General features: G+C 35.9%; 1 protein-coding gene across 4 annotated transcripts in view; it reads right to left on the reverse strand.

Moving 5' to 3' along the window:
• The window catches only part of CFAP47 (cilia and flagella associated protein 47), a 287,854-nt gene extending 264,540 nt beyond the window's left edge, over positions 1–23,314 (reverse strand). For all 4 annotated transcript variants that reach the window (XR_007908382.1, XM_051811713.1, XM_051811714.1 and 1 more), the window contains exons 1-16: positions 22,449–23,314; positions 20,023–20,174; positions 16,780–16,895; positions 14,586–14,724; positions 12,186–12,414; positions 11,375–11,529; positions 10,506–10,639; positions 9,658–9,893; positions 8,763–8,955; positions 6,096–6,339; positions 5,581–5,733; positions 3,931–4,120; positions 3,729–3,825; positions 2,293–2,509; positions 1,367–1,611; positions 504–634 (exon numbers count right to left, since the gene is read on the reverse strand). Coding sequence is in view for 3 of the 4 variants with exons in the window: in XM_051811713.1 (XP_051667673.1) it covers positions 504–634; positions 1,367–1,611; positions 2,293–2,509; positions 3,729–3,825; positions 3,931–4,120; positions 5,581–5,733; positions 6,096–6,339; positions 8,763–8,955; positions 9,658–9,893; positions 10,506–10,639; positions 11,375–11,529; positions 12,186–12,414; positions 14,586–14,724; positions 16,780–16,895; positions 20,023–20,174; positions 22,449–22,619 (2,802 nt within the window). In the remaining variant the exon portion in view is untranslated. The remainder of the gene's footprint in view (positions 1–503; positions 635–1,366; positions 1,612–2,292; positions 2,510–3,728; positions 3,826–3,930; positions 4,121–5,580; positions 5,734–6,095; positions 6,340–8,762; positions 8,956–9,657; positions 9,894–10,505; positions 10,640–11,374; positions 11,530–12,185; positions 12,415–14,585; positions 14,725–16,779; positions 16,896–20,022; positions 20,175–22,448) is intronic.
• Positions 23,315–23,620: the final 306 nt, after the last annotated feature.

Below are 23,620 nucleotides of genomic sequence, written 5' to 3' on the forward strand. Positions count from 1 at the left end.
GCATGTAATGTAAGAGAACAAATGACTAACCTAAGGTGAATGTCACTGCTTAGAAGACTATCCAGAACATTGATTCTCAAATACCATGTTCAAATAACAGTACAAAATTACACTAGAGCCTGTTGTTACCCTGAAACTCTGAAATACACCTTCCCACACACACTTTGATTTTTACCCCATTAATATATATCTAAAGAACTGTCATATCACCTCTCAACATTTGTTTAAACTAAGCAAGTCAAAATCAGTAATTACCTCATAATATATAAGAACCACTAAGCTATGATGCCAAAATAAGTATATCATCAAAAGCAAGAAAAAGGCAAATTGTCTTTTCCTTGCCTTCTCCATCATGTCTTTGTAGCATATTTTTTTGTTAAACACGTCAAATAGAAGCCATATGAAAATATTTTTAATACATGATAATATAAATATATTTAAGACATCACTTGCTTTAAAAAAAATGCATTTTTCTTCTCTAGAGCTGCTGTATAAATTATTACCTTTGCAAAACATTTCAACTTAATTTCATTTCCTTTGCGCACACACAAGATGAATTCTCCTTCTTCTGGAGAGTTGAACCCTGAACGCCAAACAACTTCACACTCCAGATCACTATAGGCCTCCACAAGCCCTAAATACATGTACATAATTTACATATTATAGCATACACATGTGCAATTATCAAATTTCATTGTATAATTAGAAATAACTTAAGTACATTAAAGTGAAATGACCTCCTATTACTGAAGACTAAGCCTACATTTCTTAGGTGTTGAACAGTATGATGAAATAAGTAAAATTAGTTTCTGAATTCTCATGACAATTGCATAATTGGTTTATTAGTATCCTGCATTAAAACACACTCAAAGTTCACTGGTGTTTTTTAGCCATGAATTAATTTAATAGTCAACATTAAAAATAAAAATAAAAGAACAGACTATCCTTCTTGTAGAACAACAACTTTGGAAAAGACCATATACATTTTCTTGCTTGGAGTCTGAACTTGTATTAGCAGAAATATCTTCTCTGAAGAATCAGAACACACCAAGTCAAATCTTGACTGAACTGTGTAATGCCAATTCAGTCAGCAGTTACTTCTTTAATAACAGAGATCCAACATACTCCTGCAGAATGCTATTTTTCCAAAGGAAAGAAGGTAAAACCTAAAGTCTCATGAATGTATTCAGGGTAGGGCTTATACAGGGAGTGCTGCTGTCATAATAACACTGTGATCTGATTCTACTTTTGGGATACATTGATCTAAGTCTAAAAATACAGTATATAGCATCAGGTAAATGTTTGTTTTATTTAACACCATTGACATTTAAGACACATACACACACACTGTATTTGCATAGTATACCTCTGGCAGGCCGTATAGAAAATGCAGGTTTTCTATCTGTAATCACAGGTTTCCAAATAAATGCAGCTGGATGGTTTCTGGGATTGCAGACCCTGACGGTTGCTCTAAACTCTGTCCCTGCTAGGCACCCAGGAACAGGATTTAAAATCAGTTCCCTTGTAGACAGCTCAAGTTCAATAGGCACAGCATTTGCAACTACCAGCACATGCCCAGGGTGTTGGTTGTTTATCTTGTAAGCAAAAGATCTGCAACATAAAAATATATATTTCTCAATATTTTTATGCATTTATTATGTTGGAGTAAAATTTATGTGAAATATAACCATTAGCAAGAAAATATTTAACAAAAGAATTGAGTGTGAACACACAACAAAGACTGACAAGAGAAAAAATATTGTGCTTGTTTTGCATGCTACTTAAATCATGCCAAAAGTGATGGTCATCCCAAAGGATGATCAGCCTCATACAGTCATTTTAACAACATCAGTAAAGTGAGAGTTCATACCAGAGGGCTGGAAAACAGATATAGTTTGCCTATACATTTTCCCATGAGCTGCATCAAAAGATCTTAGCATAGATGCAGTGATGAACACTATGCTGGAAAGAGCACGGTATTTTCCATAAAAATTTATCCTAGCAAATACACTGTCACAGCAAACTTTCTTCCCTGATATACCTGTAGTTATATGGGTTTTCCACAGGACATGTTTTTCTTTGGAAAATTTTGCAACATAAAACTACATTAATTATTGGACTGATGCAATTATTAATTAAAAAATAATTAAGAATCATCATTAATTATTGCAAATAAATGAGTGCACACCATCAACAATTATCATTACACTTTGTTTAAACCAGTCAGTGATTTTTTTATATTGTACTACTACCAAGAAAATGTGTAAATCAAGACAAATAAAAAAACCTTACCTTTTAAAGCTTCCAGGAGTGATTGTCTCAAATACAATTGGAACATGAGTCTTTGTAAGAGGAGGTACCACTTGAGACAATGGAGATGTCTCCTGCAATTCCTCAATTTCAATCTCAATTTGTATCCATATATGGACTAACAAGTTATTGATGATGTACAGTTCTTTGGTTGTTGTAGAATACACACAGACATCACCAAAATCTATAGTAGAAGGACCTGAAATATATAAGAAATAAGATCTTCAATAAAAAAAGTTAATGTAAGTAAACATAACTACTAAAATATTATGATCAAAACATTTTAGTTACTCAAATTACAAAATTAGTCAGCTACAAAAGTCTCGTAGCAGAACAAATTCTCCTTAAAATCTGGAAGTAAATACCATGCATGTTCCATGAATGTTTTCAGTAGTACAGTTCAAAAGCCAGCAACATTTATTTCTTAATTGTGCTATTGGTTAAAAAATTCCTATTTTTTAGCCAGCTATTAAAATAGGAAAAGCAATAATAACCACAAATACTTCTTTTTTTTTAAGCAGATATTTAAATGAATAGACAAGCAGCAATTCACTGACAGTTTATATACTTAACCTATTGATTTGCTCCCTAATGTGTGACCACTTGCTTTAATAATTCATGTCATTTGATGGTCACAGAATTATTTCACTACTTAACTTACTGCTATCACTAATTTTTAGGCTGGTCTGTAAACTTCAGTGCTCATGGCACTAATCAAACATCTTACAAAACCCTCAGTACTTTTTCTATTATGTTTATCTTACTCTACCATTCCCCAAGTATATCAGTATCTATGCAAGTTCTATCTTGATTGAAAATAATAAATAAAAAGCCCAGAAATTACTGAAAAATTTCATTTTGTTGCTAAATAATTTTACTGAAGAAAAGTTGACCTTAAAACAGACCTATAGTAGTACCAAATGTTAATAGATGAGTCCCTCACAGGCTTTACAAGGAATTTTTCCCCATGGCAGAGCACTCTGCTGAAATTATTTTGAAGGAGGATCCTGAAGAAGTTTTACTTTTAGGGGGTATCAATGTTCACTGTTAATTCCCAGAAACATTCTGAGCACTGCCATGAATCTTGTTGATATTAATGCTGGTCCAGATACTATCCAATAACAAGGCATAAGGGTGAGAACAACCCTCATACTATGCTGTGATGATTTCTCTGTAATGGCTTGTGGTATGAGCAGTCTTCAAAGAAAACTCTTCTTCTACATGTTCATATCTAATCACATCTCAGTATTTTCTGAGAAGCACAAAGCTTTAGTTAAACACTACTGTAGACATCAAGCTACCACCAAATTAAACTATTTTCTATTTAGGGTGAACAATTATAATCGTAAATTGTGTTACCATAAATAACTGTTTTTATAGGAACTACATGCATTTAGCAACGACATTAAAAATCTTACCAATGAATATTTGATGAAGCTGCTTGTGTGTCAAAGTTAGACTACAATCTTCCTTCTCCTGGGTAGAAGATGGCACAGGACTAAGCCAACTCCAAGTCTGTGATAAGCACAAGACACCTCTCAGAGCAGGATCAAAATTCTTATGCTTTTTTAATGTGGTAAACACATTATGCTCACATTGCTACTCAAGCATTTAACTTACTTCTTTATTTGTAGGTGTGGATGTAATTGTTGCCAATTTTCGACTAGTTAATAGGCAATCATCATTTAAAGGAGGCTTTTTCAACCGTAGCTTCTCCATGGGAAAATCTGTGATTGAGATGTTTGGTGACTTAAGCCCTTCACCTGGTTTGATTCCTATGCTTACAGGATCATTATACATATCAAACTGCCTACAGGGAAGGGGGGAAAAAAAAGGAATATGGAAATCTAAAAGTTTGAGTATTCTATGATCTACACATTAAATATACTTTAAGTAAGAATGTTCCATTATTTAAAAAACTTTCAAGTATAGAGAATACCTTGAAAATTCTTTTTTTTCTTTTGTTTAGACAAAGACTAACATTTATGCCCTTGCACAAATGTTGCACATTTGTGCCAACTGCTTTCTTAAATAGATTGAACATGTTATGGTTACAAAAATACAAATGAGATAATGCCTAAAATATCTCTTAAAGAGCAATTAAGTTGTAAAATCAAGCACTTAAAAGTTAGCAACTGCCAAGATTACAAAGCATCTTTTAATGGTGTATCTCTAAGTTGGACCAATTACAGCGTAATTTTCGCAGCAATTACATTTTTGGTCAAAGTTCAATTCCAATAAATCAACTTAACCTGCAACTAAAAGACTTGAAATGTCTAGAGATCTTACATAGATGTTTTTATCAAATATTCCTACTTTTGTATCAAGAAAATTATTACTATATTTAATAGTAGAACTAAAATGTATCTGATAACTTTTAAATTTTCCTTTCTGTTCTTGCTCCTCATGCAGTATACCTTGAACACATGTGTTAATGGTCATATAAACAACAGGTCACACTACACAACACCAGTTCCTTTCAAAAACACCATACATCACCTGCATGCAGAAAAATAAAATAAATCCAGCTCTGCAGGCCTTGTCTGAATCATGTATACACAGAGCACGGTAAATTGAGATTACAAGAATAATCCAATGGCACTACAAATTTTTCAATAATGGAGCTTACCAACTTAACAGTCTCAAAGTATTATTTATCTTGCTTTAGAGGATTTACAGATTTTTCTTCTTTTAAATAAAACTTTGTAAAAGTAGCAGAGCTGTCAGTGCTGCTTTTCCATGATTTTGCTCCCCAGCATACCAATCAAATATACAAATTCATAAAGTGAGAATTTACTCTAAGGTAAGGCTAGATGACCAGTAAGATTGGAGGATTGTATCTGTTTCATTCCACAGAATATATAATAATTTACATACTAAATCTATCACTCAGGGTGAGCTAGACATCCTAGTTGGAAATACATATTTATAATATAAAAAGAAGGAATCCAAAACAATCAATGTTATGGTTTTCTTTCTATCAACCATAACCAACTCTTCTTAAAATTTTTCATGTTTATTTATTTTAAGTTCAATTTCAACTGCCATGCCTCTATCCCTCCATTTCACCCAGGAAATTATCTCTACATGCCTAAATGAACAAAACCGGGTTTTGCATGCACTATAAATGAAGGTCCCAAGAACATAAGAATTTCAGCATGGGACAAATTTAGGGATATAATTGGTGCCACTAGGCTAATTCTGCACATATACAGACATAATTTGCATGTGAACCCAAAGTACTCATTTATCCTTCAAAAAAAGTCTTACCTGGCAGCATCTTTCTCTAAACGACGCTGTCTTAAACTGGAAATGAAGTCATCATAGTATTTCTTATGTGCTCTTATTGACTGTTGTTCAGAGTCAGTATAAGCAAATTCTGGATCTATGAAATTATATCTCTCAGTCTTCGTGAAAATAGTCCTAAATATTTAAAGAGAATTGTAGTTTCACTACGTGTGTAAAATGATTCTGCGTCTTGTTAGAAAGAAAACATATTGATCTTGATAGATATATATTTCATTGCAAACATTCTTTTTATCACAGCTGATTATTAATATTTGACCTTGTACAGGCAACCATAAAAATGAAATATTGCAACTGTAATAGCTACATTTCATGTAAGAAAAGCAACTTAAGAAATTTATGTGCAAGAGACTCATAAATGCACTGAATTTTAAAGAACTTTCAGTGCAAAAAAAACCCAGCGAGTAACAAATCTTGATCTACTACATGCTCTATATATAAATGTGTAGGTTTAAATATCAGATTCACATAATTTTTACCTGTACTTTTTATCCCATTCACCAGGCCTAACACTGGTTGCACGATCATTAGGGAAAGCTATAAGTGCATCATCCTTACAATTCCTGTTTATCCGGTGGGTATGAATTCGTGTTTGGTTTGATTTAAGCATTGCCACAGGTGGTGCATCAGTGCACTGTATTGCCCCACGTGCTGCATCAGGGCACTCTTCTGTGCCATCAACTACAAACTGTCCAGTTGCATTAGAAATCACTGGTGTTAAACCTTAAAATTCAAATAAAACGTGAACTTAAACTAATATTTTTAAAGCAAAATTCAAAGTATTAGAAAATATTTCTGATTTGCACTGGTCCACCCAGCAGTGCAACAATCAGTCACCCATCCCAATGTGTTTTCCTCAGAGGGAAGAAGGCATTCACATCATACCAACAGCTCACTGCCTCCCTTGGCCTTGATCACACAAACAAATATCAGAGCTCAAAGCACTGCCCTGTCCAGTTGTGACACTTTGTCTTGCACAGGCACATGATCAGCACTCAGAGCTGCCTCCATCATAATCCTGTTCGTGGTGTCCTAAAGCTTTTCTTAAGGGCTGCAAACACAGGCATGATTTTTGACAAAGAACTCCCAAGCTATCACAACTAAAAAGACTGCTCAGATATTTTTCACTCTAATTTTATAAAAACACATATATATTAATGTCAAAGAGAAAAATTACAGCAGAAACTAGGCCATGGGTTTGCTCACCTCTCCTTAAATACATACATTTAAAACAGCCCTATAAATAAATAAATCCATACTTCAACTGCCCTTTCCTCCCTCACTTGCAAAAAAAAAAAAAATTGATCATTAAATATTTTTGTTTTACCTACTTCAGCCTTACTTTACTCCAAAATGGTTATAAAAAAAACCCTAAGAAAATCAAAAGCTACTTTCCATCCTCTAAACCATTGGAGAGATTACAACTTTCACTGCCCAGGGAGGCACAGTTTGCAAGAAGTTTCATTCCAGTCTCTCCCCTGTCTTCAACTGAATTCAGAGACACAATCACACACGCTCATTCACAGGGAGAAGACAACAGGAAGATACAGACCCATCTATATAAGGATCTGAAAAAAATAAACTTTTCCTCCACACTTTAATGAGGCTTAAAAGCAAAACACAGCTATCAGTAGCCTAAAGAGTAAATATCCTTCATAAGCTCTCTATGAATCTGCAGACAGGATCAGAATGGGGACATTTACAGAGCAAATGGTAGACAAGAGCATATAGAAAACCTGAAAAACTTGAATACTACATTAAATCTTTGATTAAAAAAAACAAAACACTTCTTTTAATTGTGTTTCTGAAGCAAGAAAACTGAAGGAGTCCTGGATTTCAACAATAAAACCTAGAAACTGCCAAACTTCAGTTTCTTCTCAAATCCTGATAGCCATAGACTTGAAATACATTCCTGAAAGTAGCAGGAATGTCCACTGGCTTATCAACCATTCTGGTACTTGTACAAATAATTGTGGAATCATGGAAATATGATGAGTTGGAAGGGACCCACAAGGATGATCTAGTCCAACTGCTGGCCCTGCACAGGACACCCAAGAATCCCAACAGATTCTCAGATGCCTGAGAAGTATTGTCCAAACACTTACTGAATTGTGTCAGGCTTGATGCTGTGACCATTTCCCTGGGGTGCCTGTTCTAGTGCCCAACCACCCTCTGGGTGAAAAATTTTTTCCTGATATCCAACCTAAACGCCCCAACTCAGCTTCGTCCAATTTCCATGAGCCCTGTCCCTGGTCACGAGAGTGAAGAAATCGGCACCTGCCCCTCTGCTGCCCCTCATTTTATCCTGACTTCCCAGTAACTTCCTATTTTTACTTCCCCACAATGGAAAAAAATGGGCACTGCCTTCCTGGTTCTCATTAGCAAGTACATATCCAAGCTGGTAGCAGTCAGTTAAAAGGTATTCAAGTTCCCCTCCTTATCTGCACACACACACACCACGTGCACCAGTTCACTGGTACTACCTGCAGATGCCACCATACATGTGATGCCAAGGAAAGCTACATTTCCCATCACTGGTTTTAAAAGCTAGCGACAGGCTTAGTCAAATCTACTTTAACTTGTTCCTGGGACATGTTAGGAACATGAGGAACAATTTAGAGTCTAATTATTGCATACCCTGAGAGATTCTTCATGCTGGCACAGGCTTCACAGGATGGAAAGAGCCAATGGACATGAGACAGGCAGCAGGCTGTATTAACTGGTAAATTAATCTGGCAGTAGTAACTTTTAATGACTAAACATCCTGTTATCTTTCCTACCATCTTTCTGTGCTTGACATATCTCTCAATTTACTACTGAAACATATTAGCACTGTTTAATGGCATCACTTCCAAAAACCAAAGCTTTTGTTTTCTGATTTATAAAATTTAAATAATCATATGATGAAAATTTATGCTTTAATAGTTTAATTTTTGATAAAATGGGGGGGAGAAGGGTACCATTATTTTAGCCATTATTTTATACTCTTACATGTATATGTCATACAACTGAGCATCCTTGAAGTCCCAAAGACTTTTTACTTTTTATAAACAAACTAAAAATAGAAAAAAAACCCCTCTTTTAAATGCTAAAAATGTACTTTTAAAACATTTTATCACTTTTCACTAATGTTTTTAACATCTTACCAGGATTAACTGTGAGTAGAATTCTTTTTCGTTTAGCTTTGCACACTCCAGTCAAGCTCAAATATAACTGATGAAAGGATATTGTCTTCAAATCATGCAAGTTATTTTTATCTACTCCTGTACCAATGATATCGATAATTTGCTTCATCTTAAATGTTCCTATTTGACGTGGAGAAAATGAAATCATCACATCCTGGAAAAGAAAACTCATTCTGAGACATAAGAGGCAGAAAAGCAAAGAGTCAAATTTTTTGTAATTCCTGTATAATTGAGTTATTGAGTCCCTTCTCTCCACACTTACCTCTAAGATAGGTGTTCAAAACTGGGCTTTTAGAATATGCCAACAGACATACAAAAATTAGCAATATAAGGTGATATAAAAATGCTACACATTAGAACACAACAAAGTCTCACTTGCTCATTTTTGAGATAAATTGTTACATCTTGTACCCTGAGTTACTGGTTTGGGAAATTATAAATGTCTCCATATTTAACACATATTTGGCAAACCTTTTTCCATTAAAAGAAATGTTATCTTACTTGAATATTTGTGATTTACTGAAAGGAATTAAAAGTATCGTGGAAAAATATATGAGTATGAAGCAATCTTCTCAAATCAGTAAAATACAAAAAAAAAGTAATTACAGATAGGAAAAACATTTGCAAAGTTCCTTGAGTGCTACAATTATTTTTCCAAATTAAAACTAACATTTGTTGCTTCCTGGAGTACTGGTAAAAATGTTAAGAAAGCCTATAAAATGAAAAAAAAATTATTTGGCGGGTATTAAAGTCATTGCTACTGAAATGAAATTGTTCTGGTTTACAAGAAATTCCACTGCTAGCCACTGTAAAACAATCTGCATAGCTCCATAACCTAAGAGAAAGAGACAGTTACCTTTACAGAATTTTTTTTGATTTTTCCTTTTTCAGGAGAAATATTAAAGTGAGCGGCCTTGCGGAAGCGGAATGTCACTGGAAGGGAGTCGGATTCATTTTTCAGTGTGCACAGAAGTTCTGTTTGCTCACCCAAATAACAGTCCATAAAATTAATTTCTGGTCCTGGATTAAAAGTTACCATCACAGGAAGCCCAGAACCTGTCAAAGCTAAGTCCACGTGATGAGGATGATTCCCTGCATTAGACAAACACAAAATTAAACAAACAAAACCCCTCACACACCTATTAGCTTACAAACAGAAAAATAATGTTGTAGTTGTATGGTCACAAAAACAAAATAATATTGCAAAAAAAAAAATAGGATTTATAATGCAATTTTCTATAAACGTAACGCAGCAATGTTTATTTATAATGGCTGTTAGATAATGTATTCCCTCGTTAAGGAAGTTGAGGATGATCAAATATGCACTTGAAAATGCACAAAACTGGTATTATAAAAGTGCTGGTGACTTGCAAATGGTTGGAGGGGGATTTAATGCCTTCCCAATATTTACATTTATGATTAAGTTCTAGGTGCTCACTAGTAGCAGGTGTATTCATGACATACATGATTCCCTTCTTTCTAGTCACTGTTTGAAGAGGTTTTGGTGCTAAAGCATTAAAGGTGTAAGTTACTTCAATTTATTTTTATTGATATAAACAAACAAAAGAAGCAGATTGACCTTAAAAATAGAAATTTTTTTAAGAAAAAAAATTTTTTAAAAAATTTAAAATATATATCAAGATATACAGTTTTCTCATCCAAATATACATTTCTGATGGTGACTATACATTTCTGATGACATACTTGTGGTTGACATGGCACCATCATCAAGGGCCTGCAGATAACCACCTCTATTCCCAACAGTTTCAAATCTCAGAAACAGGACATAATCTTGTTTCAGTGATGAGTCATTCACTTCAAAGTCTCCTTTAAATTTTCTGTAAGAGTCACAATCTCTAATTAGATGGTGGGGAAAAAACCAAACCTCCAAACCCCAATCCACAAAAAAAAAAATAAAAAAAATCAAGATATTTTTCATCATCCAGTCTGGCTTCTTTGCTGTCAGCTACAGTTGAAACAAATGATCTTTATTCTTCCTTTCAGAAAATGGAAATAGTAATGAATTTAAGCTCATCAATATCTGTGTGCTTATACTACTAGCCATTTGATATCTCTTCCAGTCTGCAACAGTTTTCTAAACTAATACTACATGCAGAATAATGACTTTATTTAGAGTTTAAGTAAGGGAAAATGGCAAGAGTGCATTTTCTTTTCCTCATTCAAGAAGAGATGTTCCTTTATATTTTGATGCGGGGGGAGGAGTTAATGGAATGACAGCTTTCTGAAATGTTTCACTCTCTTTGTTGTTAATAAATGGCAAAGTCTAATAAAATTCCTGTTTTCACAAAACCTGCTTAACCAATTCTTGGTCCAAATACATCCTAACGTATTATAAAACACAGAATCATAGAATCACTTCAAACTTTGCTTTCTCATTTGTAGGATCACACCAGGCAATTTCTTTTAACACACAAATATATAAGAAGTTATTGAGAAAAAAAATTTGCAGACACATTGACTTAAAATTATTTTCTCCAACACAGCTATTACAGAATAGTTTAGACCAATCAAGTTGTATGTGTTTTCTTATCTACTTTGTACTACTCACTCACTCTGGACTAAAGCACAATGTAACCAAAGATTTCTCATAAGGTAGCAAAGTTCCTTGATTGGGAGTGCACAAGATCAAGGTGGAAACATCTGCATCTCTATTTTTCAGGTTTAAGTCCTGTAAAGCAGCATCTGTACTCCTCTGCAGATCTGTCCCCTAAAAAATAATCAAAAAATGAAATATTTTGAAATATGAAATATATTCAGCCTGTTCCACTTTCCCTTTTTTTTTCCCCCACATATACATTTTCACGTACAACAAATAGAAAGACATAACATAAGAAATAGCATTGACTTAGTTACACATCACATGGCTAATTAACCAATTTTTAAACATCAGTTTCATGTCAATGTTTTGAATTCCCTTTTTTAAACATGATGCTCACTCAGATGATTTCACTGTCTGAGAAGAACAACTGAAACCACAGATTGCTTAACATCCTAAAATACCAAAATGTTTTTTGATAACTCCCATTAAATAAGAAAATCAGTGGGATTTCAAGCAATACTGCTCAAAAACAAACAAACAAAAAAACACAAACAAAAAACACCCCAAAAACTAAACAAACCTACTCAGGGAATGTAGTTAACATTGTTCAGGTTAAAATGTCACATAGTAAAATGGAAAAAAATGAAAGGTTAAATTACAGTAAAAAATGTGTTGGTTGGGCAGAAGTTTCAGAAAGCCTATTGATCAGAACATAGGTTGACATAGTAAACAGTATTAGAAAATGAATGTTTAGAAATAAAAAATGCAAAAGCAGAAATGAAAACAAGTTTTCAACTAAAATAAAACCCGAAGCACTTTCTTACCATCTCTCCTCCAATGGCATTGTCTTCCAGTACTGCTACCCAGTCCATATTCTCAGGACTTTTATTGTATAAAGATATTTGCTCAGTCTTTGAAGTCCCAAAGTAAACTGGTCCAAAGTTAATGCATTCCACTACTTTTCCACAAGATGCTCCAAGAACTTTAAGAACTTGTTCAACCACGACAGCTTTGACCCACACTTCAGTGCAGCCACGACCTTCCAATTCCACTCTGTCAGTGAGAGCAGCAAGCAGCAACAGGTAATGTACAAAAGTCAGAAATAATCAGTTTGGTTAGTTTGGTTTATATTAGAACCTGTGCAAAAAAATGAGCCAAACCTGAGCACTAAAATCACTGGCTTTCCATAAATAAACTAAGCAGAGGAAGGGAACGTGCACTTAACAGTGACCTAAAAGGAGTATTATCAGCCAGACAAGATCACTCATTACATGGTGGAGTTTTGGGGAGCTTAATTTTTTCCCTTTTTTAATGTTTGAAATTATAGGAATGACATCTGAAAAGAATCAGAAGTGTCCACGGGTGATATAAAGATTCTCAGAAATAAGAGCAGTATATCTAGATACCAATTTTACCATATATACTTAATTTTTTCTTAGGGAACTGCAGCTAGAAGTTCATCTGAATAAGCATAAAACAAGTGCTGCTATTACTGTCAGAATGCTTGATCTTGATGATGCCACAAATTACCAAAAGATCACATAGACATTGTACAAATATTTGCTATTAGAATTCTATTGGAACAAAGCATATTTGTTCTTGATGAACATAATCAAGCAATAATATAGCTTATTTTTCTAACAGAATCAACTACCCTTTTGAATAGCATCTGAGCTAAAAAAAATCTTAAAAAAAAAGGTTTTTTATTGAATAGTCACATACATAACTACACACAGGATCTGGGAGAGGATCTCAAACTCAAATCATGTTTGAAGTTCTGAAGCATGATTACAGGATACTCCAAGACATAAAAGAAATCTCAAAAAACTATAAGAGTAGATTCCTTTGAGAATAATTTTGCTTGCACATAGAAGGAAAATGTTTAGAGAGCATGGTAAATGGAAAGAACCAAGACGTTTTCATGAAAACTGTACTATTTCTCCAAATCAGATTCCTGTCAAATACCCATTGCAAGACTTTAAATAATACCCTGTTTGTTTAACCACACACATACACACCTGTATACACATATTTGTGCAAAGCATGACAACAAAACATAATATTTCATGTAGTCTAGAGAATATAATAATAACTAATAAGAAAAGCCAAATTCACTGACAGAATTATGTAGAATCTAAGGTAGGAAATGGGAGTAGGATGAAATCTGCAGGAGACAGTAGCCATTTAACCAAGATGGGGTGAAGAAAATAGTGGAGGCAGCCTGGACAGCAAAAGAAAGGCAGAAAGCAGGACATTTAGCAACTAAAAGGTTGCAACTTAGTAGCCAAAGAAAAAATCATATGAAGGGGTTATGACTATGAAGCAATAGCACAGATAACATCTTCCCTGTCATTATAATAGAATTTTTCTCCTGTACTTTCATTTCTTTTTCCTACAGGCTGTCAAAAACAAGAATAGGAAGAACTGAACTTTAAGTCTATTTTAATAATTCAAAACAAAAGAGGAAACTTCTACAGATACATCCTAGATACCCCCCCCCCAAAAAAAAAAACCCAACCCAAATCACAAAAAAACCGAGCAAACAAACAAAAACCCCACAAACAAACAACCACAACCACACCCTACTCAAAGATTGCCCATAGAAGCTGTGGATGCCCCATCTCTGGAAGTGTTCAAGCCCAGGCTGGATGGGGCTCTGAGCAATCTCTGCAAAGTGTCCCTGCCCATGGCAGGGGGTGGAACGAGAGAACTTTCCAGCCCAAACCATTCTGTGATTCTATAAAGTACCCATTTAAAAATAATCTACTCTTAAAAGAGTTAGTGGTTGCAAATTCATTCTCTCTCCATTGAAAATAAGGTACACCAAAAGGCACAATAACGTTTCCAAGAGTCCTGAAACACGTAGAGCTAAAAGAAAAGTAGAAGTAACAGAAGGTAAGAAGAGTAAGGAACACAGGATGTGCAGAAAGGTGAAAGATACCAAAGATCTTGGTTGGTTTTATTTTGAGAGATGTGCAAACATCCCATATCATTATGATTTATGGGAGACCTTTATTAACACAGACTGGTACACAGCTTATGCATCACTGTTCCGTGGAGATAATATAATCATCAAATTAATTTAATAAAAATAAGTTTGAAAGACAGTAACCGACACTTAGGAACTTTGAACTTTTTTAGATAAACATTCATAATTAAGATTAGAATTAATAACAGGCAAAAATGGAATTTGTAGAGTTGGACTTCTTCAGTCATACACTCACTTCATCACTTCTTTGATGACTCTGGGTACATCTGTGCAGATATCCACTTGAATTGTCCTTTTAGATTTTGGCTTTACCAGTCCACTGGTAGGTGTTATGCTAGCCAAGACAACCCCATCATAGGATATTTCAAATATACCTAAAAAACCAGAGTAATAAACAGAATGCTGTACAATATAAAGTTGTAGATTTATATTCTTCTATTAAACACTTGAAACCACAACTCACATAATGTAGATATTCACAAGCAATACATTTTCCCAAGGAAACAGGAAACACGGAGTTCAGCTTTTTAAAAACTATTTGTAACAGAGAGTAGATAATTTTTCCAGGCTTTTTTAAATACTACACACATGTCCAATGCCACTTTGCAAGCTGAGACTGTAACAGAGAAGGTACTCACATTCCAAACAAAAGTGACTGTATCATAAAGCAGCTGTAAGTACCATTTAGTAAGTCACAGACTATTTTATACACAGATCTAGGCAGCTACAGTAGTCAGAAAGTTAAGTCTATATTGCAGGTGACAACAGCTTTTGTGATTTGGTATGTGCATAACACAAGTTACTGCAGAAGAGAACAGTGAATGTTTCTAGTTTATAAAAATATTTTTTAGATTGTGAAAAAAATCTTAAGTGTGTATTTAACCAATAGCACTAATTATCTGTCATTATATTACAGACACAAAGAAATTGTTTCAAATTTTGTAAGAAAAATGCACTGTTTGACCTCAGATAAAAGATAATCTCTGATATAAGATCAGGAGCAGGAATTGTTTCGTGCATGGGATGACACATGAAATGCAATCCTTGAATCTGAGGCCAGCACAAAGCACCTCTTGCTCATATATTTTACATGCTGCCTGCTATTGTGGCCTGCTGTATTATGATTTACAGAGCCTACAGAAACACAGGTTCAGCAGCTCTTTGTCTGCTCTCAATACACTTTCTTACTAACCACCACCTTCATTCTAATTTTGTCTCTGTCCAATCCTACAAAACTTCATCATGTAACCAGCATGTATCATGTAGAGTTTATAACTAGAAACAGCTCCTTATACGATATGGAAAAATTAATATCATGTAAATTAGTTGTAGATACATAGGTAATGTAGGTTCTCATTTTCTTTACCTAATCATAATTACCCAAAATAAGAAGTTAGTATGTATGAGTAAGAGTTGATTATATAAACTACACACTACACCTCTAAGTTGAACTGGCTAGGAAAAAAAAAACAAACCCACAACATTTTCTCCTTTTGTTTTATGAAAAAAAAATTAAAACTGCTTTAACTAGACAGAAATTTGATTTTTTTGTCTTACTATTGCAACCCATCTTTCTGTTTCTGCAGTCATGTATTTTCTCTTGGTACAATAACTTGTGAAAATCTAGGACACAAATGTTCTCAGAACCTTGGCCTAATGTAAATAGAGACAGCTTGTAAAACAACAAACAACTCTACAAGTGAGGAACAGAAATAATTAACTGTTTTAAATTTGTTGTTTGAAACTCAGAACAGTTGCCACTCTTCTTCTGGAGAAAGGTGTTTGCAGCTTTGTCCGGTGGAAAAGGCAATCAAATAGGTTATTTGGATCATATAAACATTCTTATGCTCCATTGACCATGTTTTTTATTCTCCTTGGAAGGGTCCCCTTGCAGAAGTTGAAGTATGTGCATGTTGTAAAAGCTGTATGATTTCAAAAGCTATAGCAGCAAGATAAAAGACCCCTCATTATGTTCTAGCAACAAATACAATTCAATTCCCATCCTAGAGGACATGGCTCTGAAAGCACAGGGAGCTTGTAGTTGTTTATTTAATAGACAGCTCTGGGGATCACAGAAGCACAAAGAGAACAAAGCAAGAGCAGACATGATTTGCTGCTATTTATTTTGGGCATACTAAGAAAACGAGTAACATTTTTGCATCTTTCAAGATGGGACTCAAAAGTAGGGAACTCCTAAAATTTGAAAAGTTCTAAAATAATTTTTCTTTTCTAAGTGGAAAAGTGGAAGCACAGAAATGCCTATAGAAGCAATGGGTCATGTACAATACCTTCAGTTATAATACTTGTAATCTGCATAATCCAGAACTCCAGTTAATTTCTACTTGGCCACTGAAGTGTTAATTTGCATAAAATTACACTTTCCAAGAAAACAAAATACTTGTATAATTTAATGCATGCTGGATATTTACCTGAAGATGATCCATGGTTAGCAATGCTAATCTCTTTACTAATTACTTTATTGCTTGCAATCACTTGACCAAAATCAATTTCTGACTCAATTTCCAGACAACAGTACGGAATAAATCTGTAGAGAAAAGACATGGTTTTATCTTCCAAAACTTGAAAATACCTTTGCATTTTTAGAGAAATTTGATCAAGCACTCCAGGGGAAGAGAGTTTTCCTTTTGTCCTAGTTCTCCCACCAAGGTTCTTGCAACTTCTTTCAGCACTACAGCATACACAGGGGAGATGTAAGAGAGGTGGTTATCGACCAGCTTGTTTAATGACTAACTACTGTCACTTTAAAACAATATAGCTTTAAACAATTAGTCAAAATGGAATGTATATATTTCTATTTAATTTATATACTTTATCATAGCACTGTAAATAAAACTATCTTGAGTTAATCGAATCACAAAACAAGACCAAAGTTAACATTCACCATAATTCATTACCAGCTGCCTGAACTAGAAGCAGAGAGAAAGCAGGCGTGCCAGTGCCCATTTACAGCCTTTGTGTTTGATGCATATTTTATGTGACTTCAACAAAACTTATTACAACAGACAGAAGTGGGTAATGACAAAAGCCACAAGCTATTTCTATTATTTATTTAATAGCCTCATTCAGCATGATGACATCCCTCTGTTGGGTAGTTTACACAAAATGAATAGATCATTCTTGCTTCAAAAAACTTGTATTTTAAACACCCCAATTTTTAATATAATCGCACCTCTGGTCTCACATAAAACTGTTTCAAATCAACTGGAATTTTATATCAGCACAGCAGTCTATCTTCTCTTAACCACAAATATAAACATGTAGGAACAATTACATCTCATGATCTGCATTACATGCAGCACAGAAAACTAAATGGAGAAGGAAGAAAAATATGGTTGGTCAAGCGAGGCAGATCCAGTACATAATAGGGAGGGGAAGGGGAAGGAAGGGAGTGAGCAAAAAAAATTGAATCAAGAAATGCCCCAAAAGAATTTGCTCTCAAGAATTTTAAAACACTGTTTTTAATTCTCTTTAATAATTTATTGTAAAGCAAAAAGAGTAAATTAGTAAATTCTTGAAAGAGATGGTCTAATCCAGCAGGATGTGGGGGAAAAAAAACCAAAACAAAACCCAGAAAAACAAAATAAAGGAAAAAAAAGAATCAGCTGTTAAGATTAGAGTGCATTCAAATCAATTGTTAAAATTTCACATTCCAAGTATCCAGACATTCTTCCAATAAGCTTCACTGAAAAAACAGAACAGAAATATTTCTCCTCTCAAGATCCAATTATCTAACTTCTCAAATAGACAGGAATAAGCTTAAATTCTAACTGCAATATGATTTTCTAATAGATACAGACCTGTGGAAAAGGGAAGCAGTCAAGGTAAAGGGTTTGGTGTTTGTTTTCTAATACAGGGTGAGGTTTATTTGTTTGGTTTGCTGGTTGTGTTTTGGTTTGGGGCTTTTTCATGAAGATGGAATTTACTACATTTGCATGACACAAAATACATTTGGGAAAACACTGATAAAAAAAATAAAATCAAAGTATATTGGCCTTTTGCAAACACACACACAAAAAAAAAACCCAAAAAAACCCCAATAAGAGTCTGTAAACTTTTTCCCCACAAAAGCCAGTTAAACATGAAGACTTCAAATACTAATCTATTGCAAGTCCTTTCCAGAAAGGAGTCACCAGTAGCATTAGCATCCTAAGTGGTCTTATCTTCACAATAGTACTCTAATAAAATTTTCAAAAAATTAAAAATAAAAAAAACCCAAAACCTAAAAATTAAACTATTTAAATTAAAACTACTGCCTAATAACTTTTTTATTCTAGGAAAATATATGTTGGGAGAACTTATCTAGAGACAGTTTTAACACCAAAATGATCATATCAAATTACTAGGTTCAGTATCACCTTATGAAAAGTCATCCCTGTCTTTCAGCCAAAGAAAAACATTTCAGGCTGTTTAGATTTCTCTGAAGTTAATTAAAGAAAGCTATAATAGCATGTTTAACAGTGTGTTCTAAGAGAAATAGAAGTTACAAACACCACAGGAAAAAAAAACAACTAATTGAAATTGTTACTTGCAACTCTTCCAACAGTAGACAGTCTTTTGCTAAGAGGCAAAACTTATAGTAACTTGAAAACCCCATGTCATACTTAACTATTTCTGTCCTATATTAGCAATAACATGACATTAACATAAAAAAATCCCACAACTTTTAAGATGAAACAAGGAAAAGCAAATCAGTGAAAAAGATCATAAGAGGTAAACACAATGTAGAAGTATTTCTTATCTGAAGGTAGAGCTTTACACATTTCAGGCTAGCATGAGATGCTTCTGGAATTGCTTGATTCTTATATATACAACTCATATATTGATTAATCTCCACATGGAAATTCATTTCTGTCTGTACATGTAATTTGTAACATTAAGATCTTCACAAAAATGATGATTTGCAGTAGTCTGTGAGATTCACCTGTCCCAATTCAGGCATCTAAAAGCTTGACCTGTAAGCAGAAGTTTGTTGTCTTCATTTTTCTTAATAGACAAAGGAGAGAAAGGTGCTCCAGAGCAATTGCCCCTTATCCTCAGATAACCACTGAGTCTAAGTCTGATAAACTATATTCAGAAGCTTACTTTTTCCAATCAGTCTATGTTTATACAACATATAAGAGATATTTCCATATAGACACATACAGATAAGCACATACAATCACACATGGATTGATGAAAGTGATCCTTGAACTTGTGATGTTGTTCTAAAACATGCACCCTATTTCTAGAATCAGGCAACATATGTTTCACTATAATCCAGTTTTGTAACTGTGAACAATTTATTGTAAAATCTTTTATATAAATGGTTCATGAAGAAAGGAAGACATCAAGAGTAGGTGATAACTTGTCTAACCATACAGAGTTAAAAATTATCAACATTATCACAACCAAGTAGAATACAGCAAAATCAAAAATCCAGACTGTCTATGACATCACCCCAATGAACTTCTTACCCATGTGCTTCTTTGAAAAAAAATAAATCTTACTTTTGTAGGAAACTTAGTACTTGTTTTCCATCCAATTGACAGACTAATTACAAAGCCATATGACATATATAAATAAACTTTCCACGAGATTAAACTGCAAATAAACTTTGCACAAGACTAAACTGCAAATACTAACAGCAGCACATGAACTGTTGAACATCATACCCAAGCAGAGGGATATCAACTACGTCGTCATCTACTAAAAGAATCAGTTTATCTTGAAGGTCTTCTACACGGTCGGGATAATATTCCACAAAAGCTTTAAGCTGAAGTCCAGATGCAATGGGCTTTTCTGGATTTTCCACAATCAATTTGAACTGCAAATCAAAAAACCATATTTTTTTTAATTGTAACGCATTCTAGATTAAGAACGATATACATGTGGTTCATTTTCAGAAGACACAGACTGATTTAAAATTTACAATGAACTTTGAAATATGCAGGGGTTTATAATTTTATCTGTTTACTGAAGTTCAGAGTTTTTGAAGTAAAAGACAAAATGAATTAGCAAAATTTTCTAGTTTTTCCAAGAGAACTCCAGCTTTTTCTACTGCTGCAATAAACCTGAAGCAACACAAAATTAAATCAGCTATTACTCAGTGAAGAATATTTTTAGCACTTGAGAAAATAACAAGGATTAGGTCTCAGTTCAAATCAGCAACAAAAGGGGACAGGGTAAGAGCTTTCTCTAGGTCTGACCGACATCCAGCTTACATGAACAGAGAGTGTCACTGTACACTGAAATCTGCTTGAAAAGTTCATGGCACTTCTAATTTAGGGGGTCAAATGAAAGGGAAAAAAACAGAAGCAGCTGACAGAAAGCACCCTTTCCTCTCTCTAAGTTTTCTGTTCTAATTTATGTTTGAAATATTCAAACATAGTTTACTATTTCTTGATTCTGTTGTCTGAGCACCTCCCTCTATTCCTTTAGAATTCTCCTAGAGCAGGATAAATACTCAGCTAAAGGAAATTTGCTATGTAATGTACCTCCTGATTATGGACTTGATTTGGAAAGAGTAGCCAAGTTTTAATTTTGAGGTGTGTAAAATCTATCTCTAAAGAGAATTAAACACTCAAGGATATTCATTCTATACGAGGGAAATTAATATATTGTATTAGGAACTTTCAATGAAGCCTACAGAAAACTGCTTTGTGAGCTAAATTCCTTGAAAGACATTTTTTGGCTATGCACTATGACAGCTCAAGGAAGGTTATTTTTCAGTTCTTGCACGCTATGAATGCCTCAAAATTTTTCAGATGAGTCATACACTTCAGAGCCTTGTAATTACAGACAGCAGCAAAAGGTCTGGGAATGAGAAAGGGCAACACAACAGACCTTTCTGGAACAGAGCATGGGAAGTGGCATCTTGTCCCCCAGCTGTCATATTGGTCCTCTCATGTACAAAAGCATTAAAATACGCAGCAAAAGGCATGAGTTAATCACAGAGGTAGAAACTCTTAAGCTATGATTAAGTAACCTTTTCTAAAACTGACTCTGCCTTTCCACTTCTGCAGCACATGAAAAATTGATAAGGCTAATGAAAACTAACAAAACAGCATAAGCACAGCCCTACCAAATCAAGCACTCTCAACAGTTTCCAGCTCATGCCAAAAGTCTTCAGCTACAGTGTAATAAAAATCAAGCTGCCACTTTTTCCCTCAAAAAGAAAAGCCGACTACTCAGGTTGTGAAATTATCCAAGGTACTTCAGTTGTCTGACAATCATATTGATTACTACTCTAGAATTATTCATAGCTCAAGCTGTGAACACAAAGCAACATCAGTTTCTGTTCAACCCCTGATGCCAGTTCAACCCAACCCTTTGATCCTAATTTTGACATAATTAACAAGCAATAATCTACTAACGACAGCTGGGTTTTGCTGGGCACACACAGGCTACAAGTCAAGGGCTAAGCTGGTTAGAATTGTAAAGATGCATTTGCTTTTAAAATGTCTGGTTATGCAGCAATTTTTCCAGAATTAATCAGATGCTATTAAGAGGAATCATATCTTGAGAAAGGATTGCAAAACTCTTTTCTGAGAAAGCTCCCAGCAAGCACCACAAAGGGACTACTGTAGTCAAAAAAACCCTTAGAATACAACCCAGAAATGATGTAACAGAGCTATCGTTTCACTGATTTGTTGTTCACACCATAGCAAAATGACCCATTTCTACAGAATGTTCCCTGAAATGGTGAGGATCTCATGGCCTTCTTGTGGGACAAATTCTGGACAGCGCGAAGCCAACCAGGAAGGCAAAGCAGGGTTTGGAACCAACGATGCACTTGATCACAGAATCACTAAGGTTGGAAAAGACCTCCAAGATCATCGAGTCCACCTGCTAATGGCTGATGTAGTAAGACAAGAAAAGCCTCTGTACTTCCATTGAAGCTATAGATTTAACAAACAAGGAAGCTGTCTCCAAAAAAGGAAGCTCCCGCCCGCAGCCTCGGGAGAGCAAAGGACCGGGGAGATGGGAGTTCCTTTCGTTCGGGCGCCGCTCCCGCAGGCTGGAGCGGGGCGAGGCGCTGCCCAAACGGGACCGCCTTTCGCAGAGAGGCGGCCGCGGGGCACCCCCAGCCGCCCCTCACCTGGGGCCGGTGCGGCGGCAGCAGCTGCAGGCGGCAGCTCTCGACCCGCAGGTTCTGGACGGTGAGCGCGGCGCGGTAGCGGCGGCCCGGGACCGCGTCCCTGAAGCGCAGCTCGGTCGGGGCGATGCGAACCCCGCACTGCTCCCGACACCCGCCCGCCATGGCCGCCATGGCCGGCAGACGGGCGCCTAGCAACGGACGCACGGCGCTGATTGGGTGGAAAATGGCGGCACGGCCTAAATCCACCAATCGAAAGAGGAGAAGCTGGGTAGGGGTGGGGCCGTCGGCTCGGCCCAGCCCAGCCCAGCCCAGCCCAACTCAGTTCAGTTTAGTTCAGCTCGGCTTAGCCCGGCTCAGCTCAGCCCAGCCCAACTCAGCTCAGTTCAGCTCAGTTCGGCTCAGCCCAGCCCAGCTCGGCTCAGCCCAGCCCGGCTCAGCTCAGCCTGGCTCGGTTCAGTTCAGCTCAGCTCAGACCGGCTCAGCCCAGCCCGCTCAGTTTACTTCAGCGGAGTCCGCTTGTCCCCAGGCAGGCGGTGCCTATGCCCAAGGAACAGGATTTTTATCCCGCAGCTGTGGCTGTTCCTGGTGGTTGCCCCCAGCCTGAGGCAGCCCCTCCTCGCCCTCACACGCCCAGCGGGCTCAGCCAGCCCCGGAGGGCTCGGCTGCCGTTCCGTGGGCGCCAGGTTGGACAGGAGCTGGAAAGAAGTAAAAGCCCCAGACGCGCTGTTTTATTTTATTATTATTTTATTAATTTTTGTTGGAGGTGCACCAAAACGGCCACATCATGGGGCTGAATTTCACTGACTCACAGAATCTTTAGGGTTGGAAGGGACCTCTGGAGAAATTCCAGTCCAACACCCCTGGCAAGACAGGATCACCTGGAGCACAGGAACGCATCCAGGTGAGTTTGGAATATCTCCAGAGATGGAGACTCCACTGGGCAGCCTGATGTTAGGGTGAAACGTCTTGCGGTTTAGTTTATAGCCATCACTTATCATCCTTTTGCTGGGCACCACTGAAAAGCATCTGACACCATCCTCTGACACCCACCTTTGAGATATTTAAATGTACTGATGAGATTCCCTCTGTCTTTTCCAGACTAAACAGGCCCAGCTCCTGCAGTCCCTCCTCATAAGAGAGATGCTCCAGACCCCTCATCATCTTTGTGGCCT

Source organism: Manacus candei, unplaced genomic scaffold (genome assembly GCF_025592945.1).
Source record: "Manacus candei isolate 608988 ecotype Guabito, Panama unplaced genomic scaffold, ASM2559294v1 h1tg000083l, whole genome shotgun sequence".
NCBI lineage: Eukaryota > Metazoa > Chordata > Aves > Passeriformes > Pipridae > Manacus > Manacus candei.